Source organism: Perca fluviatilis, chromosome 16, assembly GCF_010015445.1.
Source record: "Perca fluviatilis chromosome 16, GENO_Pfluv_1.0, whole genome shotgun sequence".
In the NCBI taxonomy this organism is placed as follows: domain Eukaryota; kingdom Metazoa; phylum Chordata; class Actinopteri; order Perciformes; family Percidae; genus Perca; species Perca fluviatilis.
Window position 1 is genome coordinate 28,420,857 of NC_053127.1, and position 20,456 is coordinate 28,441,312.

The 20,456-nt window shown below is 40.6% G+C and overlaps 1 protein-coding gene across 2 annotated transcripts in view; it reads right to left on the minus strand.

Annotated features, from left to right (window-relative positions):
* The window catches only part of camkk1a (calcium/calmodulin-dependent protein kinase kinase 1, alpha a), a 71,145-nt gene that overhangs the window by 21,490 nt on the left and 29,199 nt on the right, over nt 1–20,456 (minus strand). For both annotated transcript variants that reach the window (XM_039778141.1, XM_039778140.1), the window contains exons 2-6: nt 16,330–16,762; nt 10,370–10,417; nt 8,386–8,439; nt 1,952–2,003; nt 970–1,103 (exon numbers count right to left, since the gene is read on the minus strand). In XM_039778141.1, the coding sequence (XP_039634075.1) occupies nt 970–1,103; nt 1,952–2,003; nt 8,386–8,439; nt 10,370–10,417; nt 16,330–16,659 (618 nt within the window). In that variant the 5' untranslated portion in view covers nt 16,660–16,762. The remainder of the gene's footprint in view (nt 1–969; nt 1,104–1,951; nt 2,004–8,385; nt 8,440–10,369; nt 10,418–16,329; nt 16,763–20,456) is intronic.

A 20,456-nucleotide genomic window follows, 5' to 3' on the forward strand; every position in this document is an offset into this window, starting at 1 on the left:
ACAACCTCCTGCTAGTAGCATGTACAGTATATGTCCACTGCTTATCCTTGATGTAAGGCTCCTCTCTCATAAATTCTTTGACTGGAATCGTAACCCTATCTGCTGACTCAAACTATTTCGATTTTCCAAAGGCCCACTCCTTACTATTCCATTGAATACTTGTTGAGATATTTCATTTAAATATGCGTATTCAGAGAACACGACATGATCTGTCATTAAAGGTCCAGTGTGTAACATGTTTAGTTGTTCATTATCTAAATCTGTGTTGCCCGTTCACAAACTTCTCCTTTTTCATGAATATTTACCACCACCATCAATTCCAAGTATTCCTTTTGGATTGAAATTTTACATTTCCATTCTCATGACCTGGGGTAGACGCTCCATAATCATGCGCCATCTTGAAATACGTTAGCCGGTGAGGGACATACAGGACATACTGCTCCGGCTTTCGCGTTTTCGCTGTCCCATGATAAACTCACAGGTGCTGCTAATGCTGCTAACGGGTATCGTAGCTTCCCGGGCCCCCGGCAAGTTTGACGAAGGAAACATGGAGGACCATACTTATTCAAACTCCAAATTTCAGGAACAGGAGTCTTCTTCTTCACCCAGAAAAAGAAAAAGGATATGGAAAAGAGCAAGAGACCGGCGTCATCAGAAAAAAAAAAAAAGAGTGAAGGCTACCGTAGCTGTAATACGTAATTTGAACTGCGTGGCGCGAGAGAGTTGATTGCGATGTATGATCTCAACACTAGATGGGAGAAATTCCTACACATTGGACCTTTAAGTTAACATTGACAGTTTAATAAAAAAATAAGCAACATGAGAAAATACTAACATAATTCCCAGCATGAATGCATGGGTAGGTCTAATAGCAATAGGACGGATGCATTGGTTGGTCTCTGAATGCCAAGGCAGCAACCTTACTGTTTTATGTTTAATATAAAATCAAAAAGATAGGGATACTCTCACCTCCACCAGCTTGACAATGTTGACATGGTCCAGTTTTTTAAGGATGGCAATCTCTTGGTAGACCCTCTCCAGGGGTCCTAAGATTTTGGGCTGCTCTCCTTGGGCCGCTTTGGGTCCTCTTGGGGGTGGGCGACCTGCAGACCACCACACAAACCACACACACAACTTCACTAAATGATTTGATCGTGATCAATCTTGACAAGGAGTCAGATACACGTTTGTCTCTACTCCGCTCTCGGTGTTCCCTGCATAGGATAAGGGATAAGGATACAGTGATGGATGGATAGTACTTCAATTGGCCGTGTCCTAAGCATCAAATGAAAGTTATAACCATATTTACTATATTTAAATTACATTTTTCAAGCCGATGTAGGCTGCTCGATCTTCTTGGAGGTTTCTTTTTATCAGCCTATCCTGTTATAACAAGAAAAGTTTGTTTTTGGCAGGCTTTTGTGTTATAACAAAAAAAGCTTTTTGCAAAAACGAAATAATTGGGTCTCTAGTGATGAGAAAATATGACATAATAATAGGATGAACCTTTTTGTTGTGCACTCTGATGGCAAGGTGTGAATTTACAGTATATATATATCTATATCTCAAAACTTAAGCTAAACTACTATTCCAATGGTAATGTTTAGGTTATAAATGATGTAGGTTTTGAGCTGCCCATGAAGACATGTCTTAATCTATGGAATCTACCACCTCTTGCAGTTAGGGATAATAATGCTGTGGAAGAACAAAAGGTAAGAGAATGTTTCTAAATGTCATCAGACCAACTGCTGACACACACACACACACACACACACACACACACACACACACACACACACAACACACACACACACACACACACACACACACACTTTGACAGTGTTTGCAATTATGATTATGTTACTTCCTAGTTAACATCCTTTGTAAACATACACTCATACAGACAGTGAATTGTGCGAGAGTGTGTTTCAAAGAACAGAAAGGGACTTACGTGGAAAACCACACTGCTTCATCAACTTCTTCTTAGACACCAGCTTCATGGCCTAGAAAAGTGGAAAGTGAGTTTGTGCACATGCAGCCAGTAAAGGGAAGCATAACCATACATTAATAACTTAACCAGAACTAGAACTGAAAGCAGTTATACCAACATTTTTAATTAAAATGAACCTTTAGGCAAGATGTAACCGAAATGTACATGTAAATGAACAATAATGCAACATAACACCTTGAGTCATTGCTGCTGACACAACCTTCAGAAGTGTCCTCACATGTGCCTTCGTCAAAGCCAGAAACACAAATTTTAGTCAATGGGTTTTTTATCTGTTATGTGGAGGGGTGTGTGTGTGTGTGTGTGTATATGTGTGTCATAGTGAAGTCTCGTTACAAGGAATTATTTATGCACATGGTGAAGAGACCGTAAATAACATTCACTGCATGTCAGAGATGTGTCCAAAATGCCTAATTACTATGCTGTCAGAATGTAAGTATCATTTCACTGATCACTTCTTCATGGTCAAGTGGAACATTTTCTACCACTTCAACACCACAAACCGTTCCGGTGATGTACAGCTCAGCAGTTTCTTCTAAAATTGTGGTCGCCATAGCTATGCAGAAACCAAGTTTGGCAAGGAAGCAGATCCTCCCCTGTACTGTACACAGTTTCCATGGTGTGCTGTGTGCGTGTGTGTGTGTGTGTGTGTGTGTGTGTGTGTGTGTGTGTGTGTGTGTGTGTGTGTGTGTGTGTGTGTGTGTGTGTGTGTGTGTGTGTGTGTGTGTGTGTGTGTGTAGACTTGTGGAAGGTTGGTTAATGACTCAGTCACATAGCCATCAAACAGTAAAAAATTGTCCAGAAATATTCAGAATTATAGCAGCTTTTCGGTTGTAAAGTTTATGTTGCGATACAGGCACTCTGACAATTCCATTATTCATACCAGAGTTCGTTACAGAATCTGGGATTGATGGTGGGGCTGCAGTAAATAGCTGCCATCGCAAAAGCTAAATTCTGCCTGTAGGTAGGTGTAGGTGCATCATCGCAGTTTTAGTCACAGTAAATGTATTTTACCAATGAAATTTGTTATGACTATACTGTATTTTGGTTTTTAACAAAGTATGGCAATAACTGTGGAAAAAACAACAATCCAAAAAGGTAATGTGAGTTCAGGTAAAGAGCTTCTGATTATGTGCTAAGGAGGAACTGGTGAGTGGTATGTAGGGTACTGATCAAAGGCAGCCAAAAGCATGACAGCAGGAACTTTATTTTGTAGGAGGTGGAACATAAGAGGTTGAAGCATCATGTCAGTCATCATATTGTTCCCTCACTGCCATTGTGCCTTTTCTGAATTCTTCAGCACTCTAATCTGGAGACAAACAAGTCTTTGCAAGTTAACAAGACTTCGGCTCTGTGCCTTAAGTTTGCTGAGAGAGGAAAATGCCCAAAACTTATACTGGATTAACCTCCTCAGGGGACCCAGGGCAAAAATAAAAGGTTGTATGTCACTTAGCTTGCGGTAATTTAACTAAACAAAGCTCATCAGTGTGGAAATGGCAAACTCCACTCACAATGACAACAACTATGGAGGGACGGTATGGCTATTGCTCAAAGATACTGAACACAAATTGTATCATAAACAGAATTTGATTTCATGAAAATCTTAAGGATTATAACTTTAAGGCCCTTGCTATCTTATTTTATATTGGGCTTCATTGGTTCATACTACCAATTTTAAAAGTGAACGCAATTTACTGAACTGTTACTCCACAGAGTTAAACATGGAAAAACTGTGTGTGCAAATACCAAGGGAAAAAATATCCCTTTTAAAGTACATTCAGAACAGATACAAATGTGAGATTAATAGTGAGTTAAAGGTGCAGCAGGTAAGACTTATAAAACTAACTTTCTGTCATATTTGCTGAAACTGGCCCTATGTTCCAGTAGAACTACATGAAGCAGGTCATTTAAAAAAGAATCTGGCTCCTCTGGCACCACCTACAGCCTGTAGTGGGATTTGCTCCCTGTTCAGATGCACCAATCAGGGCCAGTCGGGGGTCTAACTGCATGTCAATCACTGCTCATGCATACACACATTCATTCTCCCTCGTGGGGGGAGGAGGAGCTTACGAGACTGTTTTGGGCTTTAGCAGAAAGCGGGGAGGGACTGAGAAGTTGATGTTTTTTGGCTAAGTCCTGGATCTTCACAATCCTACCTACAGCACCTTTAACTATAGACAATCATGCAATTTATCGCAATTTAGTATTTTAATCGATTGACAGCGCATAATAATATATGTATATTATTAGGGAACGAGGAATGGTTATTGGTCAGAAAAAAAATCTAAATTAGCATCCCTAATATATCTCGCACTGGGTTTAGGCGTCTCCAGACTTCTCTGGGAAGTGAGATGGAGAGCCAGGCACTTATTAAGCAAATGAAAGAGAAGTAAATACTCTCCTCCTGCTTCTGAGAGCAAATACCAAATTAGCTCTTTAAATTCACAAATTCACCCCCTCACCAATTTGAAATAGGTTGAGTGAATGCTGCACAAATTCGGTTTACTTTGGTCCCCGAGGCTGATGAACAGCCTGCATCACATTTGGAAGCCTGCAAATCAAATTGTGATCATGGTAATGATATAGCAAGGACGCCAAAACAAACACATGCAGGATTCAAAGACTTTTAGTAATATGCTGATGTGTTGGATGAAAAAAAAACTGGCTTCCAGCACTCTCATGGACAAGAGTTGTGTGTTAAAACATAAAATTGGTAAGAATTAGTCATCAAATTATTTGATCTCTATCCATTGGTCATCAAGTCAAAAAATGTGCCATTGTCATTCATCTTAAAACTGCTGCTTTATCAACAGCAATATTCACCAGTATTTTGTTAATGCCAAGGCTGAGAACCTGGCATCATGCTGCAGATGCTCCACATGCAAATATCCAATCAGTTTTGTGTGAAACCAAATCAGATTGCCAGGAAATAGAATCACCCTCCCATGCCATCATCAGTCATCTCCTCCTCCTCCTCCTCTCCTGATTCCTGTCATTGTTATTTCAGATGTCTCTGTCATTTGAGCCAGCAAATAACCCGCAGTCTGTCCCTGAAGGTAACATTTACCATCAGTCAACAATCAGCATCAAATGCAATAACGCTTCCACACAGAGCAGAAACAAAAGACGCAAACAAGAAAACATAAAAGCTTTAAATATGTGTGCACACAGAAATACTGGAGGCAGATGGGACGGATAAAGGAGGAGGCAAAAATTTGTTGCATTGGATACACTGTACATTTTTTATCATCAGGAATCTGTGGTTTCACATTCTGACAAAAAAGGGGAAATCTCTGAGGTTCCATTTGCGCCTGAAATCTCATACTGCAACAGAGAAAATATGTCTATATACTACTATGTTTTTTGTAGTGTGGGAAGAGCTAAATTTATGTGCTGCGCGCTAGTAACAGAGAGGAGGTCTGAGTGGATGGTGGGTGTACAAAGCAGATCAGTTTTCATCCACGTGTAGCACACATTTTAACCAATTTTCTAGAAAATCTGGCAAAGGAATTGTTACTTAACATACATTTCCATCCACTACTGTTGTGATGTATTATTATTAGAATATTAGGAGCTGGGCACACCTAGATAAACAATTGGTGGAGCTAATTCTCCAGTCAGGTGCCATTAAACCCAAACCATTATTAAACCATGCAAAAAAACTAATTTCTGCTCAAACGGTCATTATATCCTGACAGCCGGACATGAGACAGATTATCGGTGAATAAATCATTTTCCTCTGCCTCCTCCTAGTGCTCCTAATGGCATTCACAAGTTTCCACCACACCCGCAGATCAACAACCAATCAGAGCTGAGGAGTCTCTAACGCAGTGTCAATAGGCTTGTTCGAGATGAGCTGCGCCTCGCCTGTAAAGTGGACGGGAGCAGGCGGCAGCAGCCGGGGGCGGTGACAAAAAGCCGCAGTCGAGTCGGACAGTTTCCAGCAGCCTTCAGGCTGAACAGGAAGTCACAGAAACACTTGCATCCTGTTAGGTCCATTTTCAATTCAAATGTTACCAGACCCATATATCAGCTTGAACGCAGTCTCCAGTTGTTTTAATTATGCCAGAGTAGCCTGTTAAAATGCTCTACAGGCGATCTGTTGCTGATTTCAATTAACAACACACTGTAGATGATCCGAAATCTGCCTTCCAGGCAGCTGCCTGGAAGGCATTGTTAGGAGCAAAAAACACAGATAAACCAAACTTTCTTATTTTACAGCTAAACAGTAAACTACAAAAAACATTCTGAAAACATGAGGCGAGAAATGGGCAATGCAGTAACACAATCTTGGTTCATTTTTAATCAGTGCTGCCTAGTTTGACAGTTTACGAGCAGTGACGGACACTGCGTTAGAGGCTCCTCGGCTCTGATTGGTTGTTTCCATATGCCGTTAGTAGCACCAGGAGAGGATTTTTTCACAGATATGATTCACGTAGTCCTGTCAGGATATAGCGAACGATTGAGCAAATATGAAAGTTTAAAAGTTATGTTTTATTAAAGTTACCAACTGTAGCTTTGGCTTGGGAAAGATGATGGTTTCAGGTAAATGTTAATTAAGTGAACATGTTGTGTCTTATGCTTCAAATCGACCTTTCCCGATATTAAACCAAGACCATGATCTTTCCCTAACCTTAACCAAGTGCTGTGAGTTGCCTAAACATAACCATTAAAAAAAATATTGTTGGAAAACTGAAATACATTCTTAGTTAATACTTTGCTGATATGTTAAGTAGCAACATTCTTCCACTTGCCAGATATGATAATTAAATTCCTCTTTATGTTAATAAAAGATGCAGTCTTGGCAGCATTAGGTTTCTTACTGTTGCCAATTTGTAGTATATATAGACAGAATTTGTAGGAGACAGGGTTGCATTCTGCTGAATGTCTGAGCAGCTCTGCAGGTTGGCATTATTTGAAGCTGCATGTTGTTATTGATCCAGAGGGATAGATTATATAATCGCTCCCTTGTTATATACACTCAGGGAAATAAAAAACACACCACTCCATTTTTGAATAGCATCAAACATTTGATTATTTTATTAATTGTAATGAACGTATTCAATTCATACACCTCAATGAGAGTTTCAATGTCATGCAAAATATTCGAAAGAATGTGATACGTCTCCTCATGGACCTGCAATACTGCCAGATTTGATTTTGGGGGATTGCTGCCAGATATACACCAGCCGTATCGGTCAATGTTGTGCCGCAGTCCTAACACGTGGTCGGCATAGTCTTGGACAGTTGGCAGACGCTCCAGTGACATTGTACTGCTCTTATAGCCAGTCCAACAGTTAACACCAAGATACCACCCGGCTGCTCTCACTGCCCTGGAGCCCACCAATGGCCCTCGCCCTCTGTGCTCGTGTCAGTTGTGGCATCTTACAAAACTATCATTTTTCTTTCCTTTTGGTGCCTTTTTATCATAGGCAAGAATCATGTGCGTTTAATGAGTGATCGGACAGGATTTTCATGATAATTCATGTGCAACCACTAGCAAAATATAGGATATATAACCGCTCACCTTCTGTACCAAAATCACACAAATACACTTTTTTTGTGTATGGACTGTGATATATAAATGTCAAGACTTTTTAACAAATTAACTACATACTTATTTATAGTAAAATTTACAGTGGTGCGTTTTAAATTTCCCAGAGTGTAATATTTTTCGCTCATTACAGGGCTCGTCTGCGTCCTTACATAAACTCCCGTTTATCATTCTGCATCGGTCCATTTACAAGCTGTCATTTTAATGCTGGGTCTTGTTTAGCTCCGAGCTCTTACTGGCTCCAGTTCAAAAGTACATCTTAAACCCATCCAGGGTTAGCAGCTTAAGTTGACGGGACTCATCCAAACACTTTCATTGTTGTTACTGTGCAGCTTTGTTGTGTTCAAACATAAAACGGCTTACATTTGGAGGGGCCGCGTTTGCTGAGCTTTTAAGGGAACAAATCACCTAAAATGACCTCATCTCAGCGTGCTGGCTCATATCCACATTGTCCCTCAGAAACTGACCTCAAAGCAGCTACCCGGTACACAAAGCAACAGCAGTGCTGTTTTGAAGATAAATAATAATAAAGTCTTGGATGCACTTTAAGTAGCAGCAGAAGCCACTTTCATTTTCAAGTTTCTTCCAAGGCAACTGATGCAATTTGAGGGGATGGAACTCACAGCTAAGCAACAAAGTGGAAAAAAATCAATACCGCTGTAAAGCTCTTCTGTCTAGACAATGGAGGCTGAGAGGCTTGATGAAAACTCAGAGGAGAACTGTGGCTGTGTACGTGGCACAGGGGATGCATTTCAGTTGCATGCAATCAGTTTTAGATGTCAGAGAGAAGTTGCTGAAATGTAAAATGATTGCATTGACTTACATAATGTTTGTCATCATCCTCATTGTAGGCAAGTTTGACTACACCGTAGGAGCCCTGCAATACAACAAAGAGATTACAGTATTTATCACATGTGGATATACAGCAACACATTAGTGAATGAGAATGCAATGCGGTACCCACCTTTTGTGGTTCAGCTCCACATTAAAACAACAAAACTGATTCCTAAAGCATCACTTTGAGAACAGACGGCATCATACCGACAGATTGTTTTGAAGGCAGCACAGTTTCTATTCTAACACAACACAGATTGGCCACACACACACACACACACACACACACACACACACACACACACACACACACACACACACACACACACACACACACACACACACACACACACACACACACACACACACACCTCCAAAGAACAAAACTGCTTGGGAAGCTGATCAAACACTTACATTATTGACATAAAGCGAATGAGATCACCTTTAATGTCTTGAACATCTAAATTTGCCACCTGGCTGATGGTAAATACCTCAGGATTTATTGGGCTTTAGAAGCAATTGGTGTTATGCACAACCAAAAATCCATTTGTGGGCTTTAGTCAAGAAACGCAAGAGTGTGAATTCTTCCAAATTTATGTAACAAAGCTTAACAAATGTCAAATGTCACAAATTCATGCGTCGCTCTCCAGTGTTAACACCTAAGATTCACTAGGTTTCATAAAAGAGATGGTTTGATATCACGGTTTAATTTCTGAAAAAAAATTGAACATTTGAACGTAAAAATATCCAACAGATACTATTTTTTTCCCCTCTTTCCGTCTGCTGTAAATAGGTACTTTGAATGCTGTATGCTAATCTAAAAACATTGCCATTTGCATGTTCCGGGCCTTGTTGTGTAAAATGATGTGCAATTCACTCAATTCAATTTGACAGTTTTTCAATTTTCATCTCTGTTGCAACCACAGTGATTTCCTCCATGTGTTAATCACAGAAGTGTTTCTCTCCAAGCGTTACTTTTTGCAAATGCAAAATGTGAGTCAATCTGGTGTGCTCTCGGATTTAGTAATTCTGCAGCTCTGTGTCTCCTGTGAAGTTTAAAATGGTGTAGCATACATTAGTTCCATTGCACACTTTGAATTTTGGCATTTTCCTTTTTATTTCCTCCTCCTTACTATATACAATCTAGTGTTTTTGTCACACAGACTTAGCCATGTTAGCGGCGTGGCTCTCAGTATGGCAGCTTTGGTCGGTCAGTTCAGACTGGAATATCTCTATTGGATGAATTGCCATAGCATTTTCTACAGGCATTCATAGTCCCCAAATAATGAACCCTTTGGCGATCCCCTGACTTTAATTTAGCACCGCCATGAGGTTGACATTTCCTTTTCCCACTTTATATTCAGCGCTAATCAAATGTTACAATGCTAACATGCTAAACTAGCATCATGGACATTACCTTATAAGCATTACCTGTTTAACATCACGTTAGCCTTGTGATTGTGAGCATGTGAGCATGTTAGCATTAAGCTCAAAGCACTGCTGTGTCTAAGTACAGCCTCAGAGCTGCTAGCATGGCTGTAACGTTTGGCTCCGTCTTGTTTGATAGTGAAATATATTTCTAGAAAACGAGAACTTCAGCAAGTAAAAAGGTAAATGTAGCCAACAATGCAGGCAATTGTAGGATAAAATATGAAATAACATTACTGGACTGTTGAAATCGCTCGTTTTAAAGTATGTATAGCTAGCTAGCTAACTATTCCGCAGATGGATAGGTGGTTTTCACCTGAATATATCCAAAAACACACCCTCCTGTCTACATTATATATTATTATAACTATTATATTTGACTAAAATGTAAGAATATGCAAGCAATATAATAACTCACAACGTTTAGTGAGCACATGCTGTGAATGTGAATCTGCTCACTTAAATTGAGCAAAGGGCCAATCTTCTCAAAGCAGCTGCTATTCTTCCAAACCACTCCAAAACTGAACAAATGGCAAATAACTCACCTTTCCAATCTCACTCTTCAGCTTATACTGGTTCAACTGGATACAGTCCTGTAATGGAGGGGGGATAAGAACTAAATCATCAACATAAACATGACAGAAAAATGTTTTTCATCATCTCAAGCAAAGAGAAACAGGGTAACGTTACAGTGTGTGTGTGTGTGTGTGTGTGAGAGAGAGTGTGTATATATACTGTATATATGTGTTGAGAGCCATTTATTTCTGAGATGTAGGGAACGATGCAGTCTATAGTTTCTGTTTACGGTCTGCAAATCCATTAGGGTGCTACTGCTTAAATGGCTGATTTTCAGTTCCATAGCAACCACTGTTATAGCACAGAGTCAGCCAGGGGCACGGCAGAGGAGAGCAGACCACAGCAGGACACAGAGGGGGAGGTGGGGAGATGGGGGGGCTGTGCAAACAGCAAAGTCAATGAGCAGAAAGTGAGCAGTGATGAAAGTGTTTAAAAGCAGGAGACAGAGCTGTGGAAAAAATGGATTGGAAGCAGTTCTCTCATTACAGATGGAAGGGGCGATGGCTTTGTGTGTGTGTGTGTGTGTGTGTGTGTGTGTGTGTGTGTGTGTGTGGGTGTGTGTGTGTGTGTGTGTGTGTGTGTGTGTGTGTGTGTGTGTGTGTGTGTGTGTGTGTGAGCTGAACCAGTGCCTAAGGCTTGATACTGGGACGTGTTTACAGGATGAGAGGAGGTAGGAGGACACAGATGTAACAAAACACATGAGTGTGGCAGGACTGAAAGTACTGCATGGTGTAGGGCACGACTTCACTCGCCACCAGGCAAGGTATTTTCAAAAATAGTTGGTTACATAATACTTTGGTTATGTAGCTCATACTGAGGATTGCAGGAGATGGGCGGATAGTGCATTGGAGGGTTATGCACTGTTGGGTATGATGGTGTGAAGTATTGTGGGCAGGGATTAGGACAAAGGGTGAGAGATGGAATAAAAGATGGGGCTTTGGTAGGTGAAACAAGCAGTGGGACTGAGAAAAGGATTGCTTTGATTGGTTGAAGAGAGATAAAGAGAATAAAGAAAATAGGGCGGCAAAGGATAAAAGGGAAAGGCAAATGAGGAGAATCTAAAGAAAAGAGCAGTAGGAGGAATTGTCTGAGTTGGGTTCACAGTTTGCCAGCACATGCTCAGTGGGCGCTGCACTGCAGTTAATACTGTCAGGACAGATGGATAAAGAGGGCCATGCAGAAAGCCTAAAATACATCTGTCACACATGCACTCGAGTCAAACTCAAATGCTTTACTGGGCCACGGGACAGATAAATCTTTAGAGGGCTCTTCCAGTCATACTGTCACGTTAGACTATTGCTTTACATTACCAGCCCAGCCCAGCTGTCTTCCCTCAAACTCTCTAGATCTCTCCATCCATTACTCAACAACAGGTCAATATCGGTGAATAACAAATACATCACTGCCTACTGTGGTGTTCAAAATCAATAGCCATGCTTTTCATTCTTATGATGAATAATAAGCAGCCTCAGGAAGTGTGTAAAAAAGAAAAAAAAAAAAAAGGGAACTTGTGTTTGATGGTATGGGTTTGATGGAAGTGCTAAATCAATTCCTCAACCAGTCATTTTAAAATGAATTTTGAAAGAACAGTGTTATGGCTGCAGCAAAATGAGACCATTGCATCAGCAGATGGTTTATTCTATGTTGTTTTAATATGCTGGGTGCAAATCTGCAGAAATAACGTATGGCACAAGGCAAGACGATCAACCAAAAGAGGAAAGATGACTTCTCTATCTTTACTTTTACTCAAAGATTACATATTAAATGAACACACATTCAGTTCTGTAGGTGTCTCCAGTATCAACCACTGCTGTACTTGACAAGGTTTAAAATACGCACATCATTTACTGTACTAATGTACTGTGAAGAAAAAGACCGGAGCATTTATCTTTGCTCAAGGGGATGAGAAAGTTAGTTTACATTTTTTTCTGTTGCTGTTTATAGGTAAGTCAGACATGACCGATACAATGGACAAGACTGAACTTTTCAGAGGAAACTTCTGAAAGAGACTCATACATGCAAGCTCTAACACTTACACTTCACACAGTTCACACAGTCAGCTCACTGGTATATCAATGTCCAGTACTGTCACGGACATTTCTATTGTTAGGAAGTCATTTCATTGTTATCCATTTCGGTGTAATAAAAAGTGGCTGTGAATAGAAACACAAGCAGAGAGGGGACTCATCAGCAATAAAATGCGCAAATCTATTTAACAAAATGACCCAGAGACTCCTCACAGAGTGCTGCTGGCTTAGTTATTATGGAAATGTTTTAGTTTCCTGTTGATGGACATTTAGTTTGTGTGGCTTATTTCCAGGTCTGTATACAGCTGTCCATCCATGTTAGTGTGTCCATAAATGCATTTCCCCATTTATTTTTCGTCTCATTTTTCTTCCTCATTTTCAGTTATTATCTCATATTGTGGGTGCTGTACATCCCTGTGATTGATGTGTGATGTGATTTGACACAAATCATTATGCTCCCATGTACGGACAAAGAACATTTCTAACAATTAACCCAGTTATGTTGGGTGGTTTCTCTTGATTTTCCTAATCCTAACTTAACCCACAAAACTGAGAAGTGAATGTGTTCTAAAAATTCCTCCCACTTCCGGAGGGAAGAGAAAATTATACACATTACATGTGTGTGTGTGTGTACAAAATAGAGTAAAAGACAATAATAAATGTGATGGGAAAGTCAGAAATGAGAAACCAAAGATGAGTTGTCTGCAAGACACAGAGAAAAAAAAAAAGTGTCCTTCTAAAATAATATAATATATAAAAAATATTTTTTTTTTTTTTTTTTTTTTAAAATATTCTCCCCTTATTCTCTCCTTTTTTTTTTTTTGATCTATAATAAGGGTGGGGAGATAAAAGAAACCAAATAATGAAAAAATGCACGTGTGAGTAATTCCTATACACTTTCCCACTGCTGTAATTCTAAGTAACAGTGAAGAAAGTCAAAATGTCAGCCATAACTGATGTTTATGTATGCAAGAAATCTCTCTCTCTCTCTCTCTCTCTCTCTCTCTCTCTCTCTCTCTCTCTCTCTCTCTCTCTCTCTCTCTCTCTCTCTCCTCTCTCTCTCTCTCTCTCTCTCTCTCTCTCTCTCTCTCTCTCACAGGAAATACAAGCAACAAGAGTCCGTTTTTATGGTTCAGTGCGAGATCTGCAACTCCATTTTCAGATAGGAAAGGACACAATGCCAGGTCTGCGAGTCTGTGGCAGCAGTCTGTTAAATTTAGAGGGGTTCCACATCCTGGCAGATGTCATGAATATTTAATGTTCACTCTGAATTGAAAAAAAAGTCAAGAGGAAAATAGAGATTTGGCCGTCACCCGCATCTACATAATACTTTTCATGGGTTAGCACAAAGAGATGCTTTCAGTTGCACGTTTCCTAATGTTATATATATATATAATGTTACTCATCATTAATGATAAGCAATCAACTGTAGATCAACTGTCTCCATAGTTACAGTTTTAAAGTTGTAGTTCAACATGTTGGCAATTATGCATATGCGCCTTCTTGCTGAGTGTAAGAGGATCAATACCTTTCTCAGGTCTATACGACACACTAAATACGAAGCCACAGCCAGCAGCTTGTTAACTTAGCTTAGCTTAGCACAAAAGCTAGCCTGGTTCTGTCCAAAGTACACCTACCAGCATCTCTAAATCTCACTAAATAACACATTATATTGTGTTTATCACATACAAAAACCCAAATGTAAAATGATACTTTGCAGTTTTACAGGAGGTTGCAGGAGTCAGAACTATGTGCGGGATTATTTCTACCATAACATTTAGGAAAGCAAACTTCCCAAATTTCAAACAATTCCGTTAGGTGCTACGTTACCTCTGAGTGCTGAGTAACAAAAAAATATTTTAGAGAATCTAAAAAGCTAATATGATAGAATGTAAATCATCACTTACGCAATCATCACTTACATTAGGACACAAGAAGTGTCAAGTACCTTTAATTGTAGTTGTTAAAATGTATGCTGGATAATACACTGCTAAAATGTATCCACATTAAATGTGTCAAACTTAATTTATATATTTACAAGGACAATGCAAATGAATCAACATCTCTGTAAATGTGCCAGTGTTAGCCAGCTGGTACATTTTTTTTGAATGCAGCCCTTTGGCGAGATGTTTTGAAATCAATGAGGTTAGGCTTAACGCTTCCTCCAGTGCACCTACACTTTTAATATGGGGTCTATCCCTGGGGGGTGTGTCAGCTAACTCTTGCCTCCCTGAAACCCTGGAACGAAGGCAATAAAGCAGATTGTCTCTTTAACACCTCTGAAACTCCATCTCCTTATTTACTCAAGGTGCAGTAAAAAAATATCGTAAATGCAGCAGGCAGGTGAGGCTTCCAGTGCAACAGCCAGCGAGAGGTGACCGTGTAACACGTAACAACCTGAACAGCCGAAATCTAAAACTAGTGTGTAAAATACAATAGGAAAGGTATTAGCTGTCAAAGTTGTATCAAATGTCTTAACATTTATACAGACAGACATGCACACACACAGGAAAACAAGCAGAAATGTTCCAAATGATTACCCAAGGAAATCATTAGATGCTCCCACCCCCACCCCCTCACTACTTTAATGGTGTATCCAGCAGCACAATGCCAGCCAGAATGCATTAAATGTCTGATGAGTCAAAAGTGCACTTGTCAAAGCCAAAGTCGGAACAAAATTCGGTCACATGTAAGTGCAACCAACATCTGCTCACAGTGCAGAGCATGTACTGTAGTATATAGGCAGGACACCAGTCACAGAAGCGGAGATTGCATTATAAGCTAATACACAGAGGCATGTTTCCACGATGGGTGCTTATGAGAGACTAGTGTGCACACCTTCTCACGCGTCCCTCTTCCGGTAATGTTGTCCACTGGCCTTCTGATCCTCTTTCTTTGGTGATAATGCAGAGATATTGAGCTATATGGTGCTCCTATCTAGTTATGATGTATAACGGCTCTCATCAGCTCAATGGAGCCGTTTGTTCTCAGTTTGTGTTACACTCCCTGCTATCATACCACATGTCACACCCAACTGCAGAGAATCATGTTAGCAAGTTACAGCTTAACAGTGACAGCCCACTTTTTGAACGACTCTGGTTCCGGAAGTGATTTTCCCCCATTCAATTGCTCCATTGACATTTTGGAAAATGCTTTTGTTTGAGTTTTAAGTCTGGAATCACGCCAACCAGCTATGAGGTAAATTGTGACCATAAAACATTTGATTCAGCGCAAAAGAACATTTTGAAAAAGGGCAAAAAATGCAAAGGAACAAGACTGTGTATAAAAAAACGATCATACTGTAGACTTCAATGGTAGCAGCTCACTAGCCGTTTGCAGGTGCGATAAACATTTCCATGGTAACGGCGAGCTCAACCAATCAGAGACGTCGCTGTTACGCCTACGATTTTTATTGTAGTACTTCCCATGACATATTAAATAAGACAAGGTTGATTTGGGTGCCCGGATAGCTCAGTTGGTAGAGTGGGTGCCCATTTATAGAGGTTTATTCCTCGAAGCAGCAGGCCCGGGTTCGACTCCGACCTGCGGCCCTTTGTTGCATGTCATTCCCCCTCTCTCTCCCCTTTCATGTCTTCTGCTGTCCTATTGAAATAAAGGCTGAAAAAGCCCCAAAAAAATAATCTTAAAAAAAAAAAAGGTTGATTTCATACATTATATTTAGATATATTCATATACATTCTTTCCAGGGGCATAAATCTTCGTTTCACAATCTCTTGGCTCGTAATAAGACTACCTTGCATGGTGTAGACATCATGGCATGACAATCATAACCCTTACGGAGAAAATGAATGGGATATTTACTTTCCGGAACCACACTGTTGAGCTCTAGAACTATAATTTAATGATTATTAAGTCATAAAAAATTTAAATCACTTCCTCACCTGAGCGTCTGAGATGGACACACGCTTAGACTCCACGGTGGGCCTGCGAGCCACACGAGGGGATATGTGCGTATATCCTCCCCCAGAGCCCGACAGGTAAGTGCCTCTCTCCTGCAGCGACAACTTCCTCCCAGTCAGGTGAGGCCGCAGCGCACGAGTCTTCTTGGCCTGAGCCGCGTCCTGCTGAGCCCCGCCATTCCTCACGCCGTTGGACGCAGAGCCGCTGGAGTCCTCCGTCGTCAAGGCAGCCATGTTGTCTGCGAGACTGCTGGTCTGTTTGTCAGAGTCGGGGTCCAGCATCTCACGGCCAGGGTCACTGCTCATAGCCATGGTGGGCGGGGAGGCAGGAGCAGGTTGCAGGGAGAGTACTGGGGAGCGCCCACCAGCATCAACGTGAGCTGGGCCAGCCTCCGGTCGCAGCGTTCCACCACAGCTGGAAGAGAAAGGAGGAGAGGCTGTGAGCGGAGTCAGCTGCAGTAGGAAGAGTTGATCTACACTCTATCCACATTTGGATCAAGAGAAAAAAAACAGTTCTCTACGTACTATGTACTGTAGTGCCATCATCAAGTCAAAAACTTCTATTTGTCAATACGTGTAAAACCAACGACATCCCCATCAACCTCGGCTGTACTTTGTGTTTCGTGCTAATTAGCAAATGTCAGCATGCTAACCAGACGTGTATAGTCCAGGTGCCAGAAAGTAAAAATCCTGCCATGTTTTTGGATCTGCCTCTACATCTAGAACAGGTGTTTTCACTAACGAGCTCATCTACCTGGTAGAGGAGCTGGTTTAGTGATGGTTGGGACAGCTGCTGGACAGGATTTCTACTTTCTGGCACCTGGACTATACACCTCTGATGCTAACACACTGATCTCAGGAAAACATAATACCTGCTGAACACTTCGGTGGACAAAAAGAACGCACCATAACACGCTGAAGGAAAAACATAATACCTGCTGAACATCGGCGTGTAAGCATTTGCACAACTCAACACAAAATACAGCTGAGGCCGTTGGGACATGGGTCATTAATTGTGCAGGTATTTGGTCATAAATCAAAGTATTAGATCAATTAAAACCTGATGATAGTGCTATATGAAACGTTAAAGGGATCACCAAAGTTTTTACAATTCATCCTAAAAGGGGAACATGATTACTACTACTACCACCAGTAGTTATAGTGTATAGTTATAGTGCTAGCAATATTTTGGATACAGGGTTGTAGTGCACTGGGACATATATTCACACACACAAAAGCCATTGGATATAAACGATGACATGAAAACCCAGAGAAAAAACGGTTCTCTTTATTTTGAATGCTTGTTAAATAAACTGGACTGGATTGGCAGGTGTCGCACAGTTTTTTCCCCCCTCACAAAATCGCAGGAATACAGCCATGCTAGTGGCTCTGGGAGGAATACTTGCTTTGAGCTAAATGCTAACTACTGCATGCTAACATGGTCACAATGACAACGTTAACATGGCTAATGTTTAACAGGTGTAGTGTTTAACATGTTCGCCATCTTAGTTTAGCGTGCTAACGAGGGCTGTCAAATGATTTTTTTTTTTAAATCGCTGAATTTCTATAGTTAATCGCATGTTTTATCACATGATTAAAATTCTATTTTGCATTTCAAAACTGTTTTTAAGTACATATTAACAATGGAAAGCAATTCTTACCAGTGTATCTTGATTGGGAATCAAATTAATGCAAAGAAAGTTACTTTATTAACTTGACTTTAAGATTTGTATTGGTTTATTTTTTATTTACTGTAAACAAAAGAAAAATGTGTGAATCTGTCATCATTGCACAATTCCTCCAAGTATCTAACTAAAAAACAAAAAATCCCTATCCTTACCAGAGTCAATACAGTGTGCAGTAACTTCGAAATAATTTTGATTACTCACTGACGTCCAGTGATCACCGGTTAATGAGACAGCGTTTGCACATTGCAGCAGTTCCAGCTGCTTTCTCCGTGTCGAACAGGCTGTGTATGTGTGCATGAAACTACTGTCCTCCTCGACGGCAATGTATAAGACGGGTCACAACATGCCAACCGTCGTACTTCTGTAAGACCCAAGTCTTCTACGATGCTGACAGGTCTGCAGTTAGTTGCCACCCATTTCGCAAGAGCGGTAGTAATTTTTTTGTATTTGGTTTCATCTGCAGGTCGGCGAGTAGCACTTTCCCAAATAGTGCTTTGCCTGAGCCCACTAGCATCAACCTGAGTCACGTTAACTGTACTATGCTTAGCTCGTAGGTGGTAGCTCAAGCTTGACGTGCTTCGGTTATATTTAAATTCGGCTTTACACAATGTGCATATGGCTTTCAACTTGTCTACTTGAGTTTTGGAAAATTAAAAGCGCCATTCAGAATCGTGTTGCTGCTGCATTTCTCCATCATGCCTGCAGCAGCAGGATGTGTTTCGAGGAAGTATGGCAGCTTGATGATAAGTAAAGGTGTGGTTAGGGTCAAAACAGTAGCCCGTTAGGCACGACGCAAAGCCGAGTGAAGTGTAAAATAAATTAATAAATGGTGGCATGCGCTTAATGAGATTAAAAAAAATTAACGCGTTATGCTCGGCCCTTAATCGCATCGCGATTAACGCGTTAATGCTGACAGCCCTAGTGCTAACATTTAGCACTAAACACAAGGCTGAGGCTTAAAGCGCCCATATTATGCTCATTTTCAGGTTCATAACTGTATTTTAAGATTGTACCAGAATAGGTTTACATGGTTTAATTTTCAAAAAACACCATATTTTTGTTGTAATGCACAGCTCTCTCTCACTTCTGCAGATCCTCTTTTCACCTGTTTTCTGTTTTAGCTACAGAGTGAGACCTCTTTTCATCATCTTCTTCTGTACTATCTTTGATTGCACTCGCACATGCTCAGTAGCTCAGATGTAGAGCATGTCAGCTAGCTAACTCTAGAGACAGTAAAAGAAAGGCTGTTTCTCCAACTTTGGTCAGTTACAAGGCAGGATTAGCTGGGAGACTTCTAAATGAGGGCACACATGTAAGTAGTTCTTTTGTAGATTATGGTGAACTTGTGTGTGTTGTAGCAGTGCTTTGCTATTGAGAACGACGTAGCATGCTAGCGTTAGCATGCTAGCGTTAGCATTAGCGTTAGCATTAGCGTTAGCATGCTAATGAGCTAACGGTTGTGGTTAGCCAGCTCATTTCGGACTGTGACGTCACAGTCCGAGCCGATTTTGAACAGCTCACTAGGAGACTGAAGGCAGGACAAATTCAGAAACCTGTATCTCACTCAAAACAGCATGGATGGATTTTTTTCAAAGTTTGTATGTGTGTGGAAGCACCAGAGACACAAAAGAACACCCCAAATCCCAGAAAAAGTGATTTTTTTATAATATGGGCACTTTAAACCAAACAACAGGAGAAATTGAGACCTGTTTTTAGCGCTAAATGACTAGGTCAGAGGATCTCCAAAGTTATTACAATTCAGTCTTTGGGGAGAATAAATGTCTGTACTAGTAATGGGCTATAGAAACGATATGCAATGTCAACGATACAAAATTGGCCTACGATAGAGATTTTAATTATATTGCATGTTGACGCAATCTACCTGCGAAATTTAGAGCCACGAGCTGCAACAGGCTGCAACGCATCGTCATCTTGAGTAAACGAGTAAAAGCGAAATGGAGGAGCTGGTGAAACATACGGCCGCGCGTGTGTGTGTGTGTGTGTGTGTGTGTGTGTGTGTGTGTGTGTGTGTGTGTGTGTGTGTGTGTGTGTGTGTGTGTGTGTGTGTGTGTGTGTGCGCACAAGTGTGCCTGGTCACTGTTTTGCACTTTTTACTGTCTATGGCATGGCACTACTGTAAAGAAACTTTTATACTATACATTTAAGAACCAAGGACTTCAACTAAGTGTAGTGCCTTTTAGAATGGTTTGCACTAAAGGAAAGAGTCTCTGCAACTAGTGTACTTGAATGTTATTTATCTGCAACATTATGTTGTATAATTACAGTTTTGCACAATAAATGTTAAAATACATTTAGCAGTTTGGCTTTCCTTAGGGCCTATGTAACCTGTTCTGAAGTGGTTCTATTATAAATTATATATTGTGATATATATCGTTATCGCAAGAGGCTGCAATGTATATC